The 5709-nt window shown below is 60.6% G+C and overlaps 1 protein-coding gene across 3 annotated transcripts; it reads right to left on the bottom strand.

Moving 5' to 3' along the window:
- Window positions 1–2306: 2306 nt before the first annotated feature.
- LOC131280565 (peripherin) lies at window positions 2307–5709 on the bottom strand. Of its 3 annotated transcripts, none has more exons than XM_058307935.2 (9): window positions 5137–5709; window positions 4670–4730; window positions 4396–4491; window positions 3831–3998; window positions 3615–3740; window positions 3305–3525; window positions 3158–3207; window positions 2899–2978; window positions 2307–2682 (listed from the first exon to the last, which is right to left on the bottom strand). In XM_058307935.2, the coding sequence occupies exons 1-9, from the start codon at window positions 5676–5678 to the stop codon at window positions 2617–2619; spliced, it is 1410 nt and encodes a 469-aa protein (XP_058163918.1). In that variant the 5' UTR covers window positions 5679–5709; the 3' UTR covers window positions 2307–2616. The 3 variants fall into 3 exon arrangements, 2 of the variants coding, with proteins under 2 accessions (XP_058163918.1, XP_058163919.1); XM_058307936.2 differs by having other exon boundaries at window positions 2307–2679; XR_011650171.1 differs by lacking the exon at window positions 3158–3207.

Genomic DNA, 5709 nt, shown 5'->3' with positions numbered 1-5709 from the left:
GGTTTTCATCATCTCCTTTTTTTTGCTAAATCAAAATATTTCCCCAAATTTTCAAACCTGGGCTCACAGCATCCGTTGACACTGCTAGGCATTCCCTTCTCGAAACTTTCTTTTAAGATTTATCTCTTTGTAAGAGAAATGTGCCTGGACAGGATTTTTTAAAGTAATGCTTGCATAATTGGTTAAGTTGCCTTCTGTCGGTGAAGTTACTTTTTTTTTTTAAAAGATTTATTTATTTATTTAATTTCGCCCCCGGTTGTCTGCTTTCTGTGTCTTTTTGCTGCGTCTTGTTTCTTTGTCCGCTTCTGTTGTCGTCAGCGGCACGGGAAGTGTGGGCAGCACCATTCCTGGGCAGGCTGCACTTTCTTTCATGCTGGGCGGCTCTCCTTACAGATGCACTCCTTGCGCGTGGGGCTCCCCTACGCGGGGGACACCCCTGTGTGGAAGGGCACTCCTTGCGCGCATCAGCACTGCGCATGGGCCAGCTCCACACAGGTCAAGGAGGCCCGGGGTTTGAACCGCGAACCTCCCATGTGGTAGACGCACGCCCTAACCACTGGGCCAAGTCCGTTTCCCGGTGAAGTTACTTTTTGAAGTTGAAGTAAAGTCCACTGATTGTGAAAAAGAAGCAAACTTTCTTCCCTTGGCCTCCTGAGACCACACTGCCCCAGGCCTCCCCCGCGTCACCATCAAGTCTCGAGGTTCTCTTCTGCTGCCTACTCTTCAAGATTCGCCCCAAAGTTCCCCTCTTTTCTCACTTTTTACACTGTCCTTGGGTGATTTCATTCCTTCTCATGTCCCACACCTTTATCTTCAGCTCAAATCTCTCTTCCTTTCATCCAGTAGAAATCAGAGACCACAAACGCTGATGTGAAAGTTTCCAGTCTTGAAATTTTACTCACCCAAAACCTAACCATTTGAAACGCCAAAGCTTTTGTCTGCTCTCCTGCAGTGATATTTCCCTTCTGGGGTGATAAGTGTCACTGAATGAAAGGGAGGGCGGGCGAGGGGTATAAAGAACTGGTGGACGGGGTGGGGCGGGGGGGGGGGTGATGGTGGTGAGGAGCTTGAGTTAGTGTCTGCAGTGGACGTAGTGGTTGATTCCCAACATCCATTCCATACGAGATGATTAGCTCCAGCCAATCGGTGGCTTTCTCCTGACAACTGTTATTGCTTCAGGAGTGGACATTAACTACAATCAATCTAAAGGAAAGGTCTTATATCTCCTCCCTGGAATGAGGTTTCTCTCTCCTGTCCACTGGATATGGACAGGGAAGCATCACCTAGTAGCTGCTGGCAGCCATCTTGGGACCATGAGGAGAACCATCCTGAGGGCAAAGCTCCGCTCCACAGAGGAAGACTAAGCAGAGTCACGGACAGAGCTTGGATCATCGACGACATCAAGCTTCTGAATCAACCAACCTCAGAGTCTGTGCCACCTCTGCGCTCCTCATTACATGAGATATTTCCCTAATTTTTTTTTCAAATTGGGTTATCTCTTATTTGTAGCAGAAAGCATCCTAACAGATTCAGTATCCCAAAATAGCATCCCATCACACCTGAATGCCAGACTCGTGGTTCCAACTGCCTACCAGTCCTTCCTCTTGGATGTGCCACAGCACTTCACACCCAGCAGGTCCAAAACCAACTCTTTTGTCTTGAAGGCCAGGGTAGAATGGAGTGGGGATGAGGTACAGTATAAATAGACATTTTCAAGCAGGGGTTGAGTGGTGGTGGCAGAATCTGATTTTCTAAATGTGTTGAATAAATTCGGGTGGATATCAAGGCCAGGGAAAGGGGACCAGTGAGGCAGATAGTGTAACCCAGGCAAGAACCCATGGTGGCCTGTGGGGTTGGAGAGAACAAGATAGACTTGGAAGAGAATTAGGAAGTAAAATTAACAGAAGGGGGAGAGCGAAGATGGAAGGAAGAGGTCGAAGATCATGTGAGTTCTAATTTGGGCAACAGGGGTCACCGTGGTGTCTTTCCCCGGGGAGAGGGGGGCATCTAGAAAGCCTAACTGCAGAAGGTGGGAAGAGAGGTGAGGAGCTCTGATTTGGACACGTGCAGTTTGAGGGGCCTATGGGACACCCAGTAGGAAGCTGGACATTCAGGCTTGCAGGTGGGGGAAGTTAAGAAGAGATGGAGCAAGACGTAGAAGAAAAAACCCAGAAGGGAATGTAGGAGCCACAGGAGCCAAATGAGTGGGAGCCAGAAAAGAAATGCCAAAGAAAAGTGAAAATACTGCCGAGTCTCCTCCCCACAGGCACGCGCCACCGCACACAGACATGGAGGCACTGCAGAAGTTTCCCTTGACAGCAGTTTTATTTTATTGGAAAGTAAAACTCAGTTCCTGAACCCCCACGGAGCACAGGGTCATTGGCAGGGGTGACTTGTCCTGGGGGATCACCAGCCGCTCACCAGGACACAGAAAGGAGAGTATATGGGTCACATCTATCGTCAGCCACTGCTGGTGGGGCAGGGCTTGGCCAGGGAAGGGGTGCCTGGAGCCACACCCCAAGTGCATGCAGAGGAGGAAGGGGAGACGAATGAAGGAGGGCGCGAGGGTCTCAGTGTTGGCCCAGGGCAGAGGCAGGGAGCTCTGGCCCAAGCGCTTCAGTAACTGTGAGTAGACTTGTCCAGCTCGCTGTGCTGCTCCTTCTGGGACTCAGTCACCACCTGCTGGAGGCGAGGCGTGTGAGGGGCGCCGGCCCTTCAGCACCACCCTTCTTTCAGCTCCGCTGCACAACCTGCCGAGGTTCCACGGCTCCCCTGGGTCGCCGACCGCCCACCCCCAGAACCACCCACTCCCTACACCCAAGGATCAGATGCAGCCAGTCTGGGGCCCAGAAATCAGCCGGGAAAGGCTGTGGTCCTGGGATGAGGATCCCGTCTCACCTCCCCGTCCCGGGTCTCAATGGTCTTAATCAGAACCATCTTCCGGCTGTGGCTGTCCGGGGCAGGCTCCACCTCAGGCGCTGGAGAAAGCGGGGTGAGGAGTGTTAGCGGGCAGGCTTGGGATTCCTCTCCCGTGGGGCCCCAATTCCTGGCTGTGGGCAACCATAATCCAGGAAGGACCCTGAGGCGAGCCACAGCGAGATCCCATCAGAAAAGGACAAGGGGGCGGCACGTGTCGGCAGCCAGGTGGGGGACTCACCGGTCGTCCTTATACTTAGGGAGGCAAAGGAATGGACGGGCACGGAGATCCTAGGGCGAAGCCAGTGGTCAGCTCCCCGGCCCGGCGTCCTGCTCCCCTCGCCTCCCACCGGGGCTGCGCGCTCCCCACCCGCGGAGGCCCGCGCACCGGCTCTCCTCGCCCTCCAGCAGCTTGCGGTAGGTGGCGATCTCGATGTCCAGGGCCATCTTGACGTTGAGCAGCTCCTGGTACTCACGCAGGTGCCGCGCCATCTCCTCCTTGAGCTGCCGCAGCTCCTCCTCGAGGCGCGCGGCGCCCGCCTGGTAGCCGCCCGCCTCCAGCGCGAACTGCTCCTCCAGCTCCCGCAGCTGCCGCAGCAGCGCCTCGTTCTGGGGGCGGAGGGAGGCGGTGGAGCAGCCGCGCCCCCCGCGCGCCCCCCGCGCGCCCCCCGGGGCCCCGGCGCGCAGCCGCTACCCACCGTGCCGCGCAGCCCGTCCACCTCGCACGTCAGGCTCTGGATCTGGCGTCGCGACTCGTTCATCTCCTGCTTGGCCTGGCGCAGGGCCTCGTGGTTCCGGTTGGCGGCGTCGGACAGGTCCGCGTACTGGCAAGGGGAAGTCACCCCGGGGCGTGAGCGGGCGGGGGCACGCCCCCACCCCGGCGCCCCCTCCCGGACCCCGGCGGGCTCCCGCACCTTGGACTTGTACCACTCCTCCGCCTCCTGCAGGTTCTTGGCCGCGATGTTCTCGTACTGCGCGCGGATGTCCCGCAGCGCCGCCGTCAGCTCCGGCTTCACCGTCGCCTCCACCTCCACCTGCTGCAGCTGCTGGCTCTCCACGTTGACCTGCAGGTCCCGCAGCTCCTGCGGCCCAGGGCAGCCACACGCCAAGTCGGCCGCGCAGATCCCACGCGGGCCGCGCGCGGAAAAGTGAAGAAACACGCGAATTAACAGAAAGGGGGCGCCAGGGAGCGCAGCGCGCAAAGGCTCGCGCGCCCCGCGCCCCGGCGGGGCTACGCAATGCTCCAGGGGTGCGGCGCCGATCCTCGCCACCAGGGGGCGCAGGGGTGGGACTCAAACTACCTGTAGAAGCGGGTTAAGGGACTGCGTCTACGCAGCGAGCTCACTTTACGTCCTCGCGACCATTCATCTGCTCCACCCAGCAGCCTCCTGCTCGTCGCCTCCACCGCTCCAACAAAGCCGCACCCAATCGCCTCCCCCAGCCGCCCCTGACATCCGGGCCCGCCCCAGCCCTGCCCACCTCGTCGTGCAGCTTCTTCAGGAACTCAATCTCATCCATCAGAGACTCAATCTTGCGCTCCAGCTCCAGGCGGGACAGGGTGGCGTCGTCCACGTCCTTTATGGGGTGTTAGTGGGGGGTGGGGGTGGTTCAAGAGGAGGGAGGGGCTGTTCAGGTTAGGGAACGTCCAGGATCTCCCTGTCCGCCTTTCCTGGGCGCGCGCACAGATCCACCCTGATACGCGGGCCGGGGACAGGGGTGGGGAGCGGGGCTCGACGTGGGGGCCCGGGCTCACCTTGCGGAAGAGCACGAGGTTGTGCTCCGCGTCCTCCCGCTTGCGCGTCTCTTCCTCCAACCTGGCGGGAGGAGTGGGCAGAGGCTGAGGGGCGGAGGCACCACCCAGCTTTCGCCCCAACCGCGCCCTCTGGGGTCCGGGGTGGAGGCTGCCGCTGCCCAAGCATCTGAGGAGGAGGCTTCAGGTTGCCTGGTGGAATTGTCCCCATTTTCGAACAGGCTGGGAGCTGAGAAGGGGTCCCCTTTATACACAGGAGAGCATAAAATAGCCCCACCACCCCCCAGGGGCTCAGAACAATTTTTTTTTTTGGGGGGTGGTGGTGGTGGTGGTGGCTTGGAGCCCGCGGGGGGCGGGCATGCCCATACCCGGGCTGGCCCGGGGAGCCACACCTCGGGCTGCTGTGCGGGGAAGGGGAGGCGGAGCAGCCGCCCCGACGGCCGCCGCCCCGCTCAGGCCCTGCCCCTGACCTCTGCTTGAGCGCCGCCAGGTCCTCCGCCAGCCCGTCGCGCTCCAGCTGCACCCGGTCGCGCTCGCGGCCCAGCAGCTCGAGCTCCCGCCGCAGCTCGCGCAGCTCCTGCTGGCACAGCTGGTCGGCGCGCGCCGGCTCCTGGCCCCGGGCCTGGCTCAGCTCCCCGCGCAGGGCCGCGTTCTGCTGCTCCAGGAAGCGCACCTTCTCGATGAAGTTGGCGAAGCGGTCGTTGAGCTCCTGCAGCTCCTGCTTCTCGTTGCTGCGCGTGGCCAGGAACTCCTGGTTGAGGGCCTCGGCCATGGAGAAGTCGAGGCGCTCCGAGGGCAGGCGCAGCAGGGTGCCAGCGCCCGCCCGGGGGCCGCGGAAGCTGCCCAGGCGCACGGAGGAGCCCGGGGACGCCGAGCCCAGCAGGCGGCTGCTGGAGAAGCGCGAGCCCGACGAGTAGGAGAAGGCCCCGGGGGACAGCGAGGGCGGCGGCCCGAAGGCGCGGCGGTACGAGGTGGAGCTGACGCTGGCCCGGAGGCCCGACGGGTGGCTCATGGCGGCGAGGACGGGCGGCCGCTGCTCGCGG

This window comes from Dasypus novemcinctus, chromosome 12, assembly GCF_030445035.2.
Source record: "Dasypus novemcinctus isolate mDasNov1 chromosome 12, mDasNov1.1.hap2, whole genome shotgun sequence".
In the NCBI taxonomy this organism is placed as follows: domain Eukaryota; kingdom Metazoa; phylum Chordata; class Mammalia; order Cingulata; family Dasypodidae; genus Dasypus; species Dasypus novemcinctus.
This window is presented reverse-complemented; position numbering and strand designations above follow the sequence as displayed.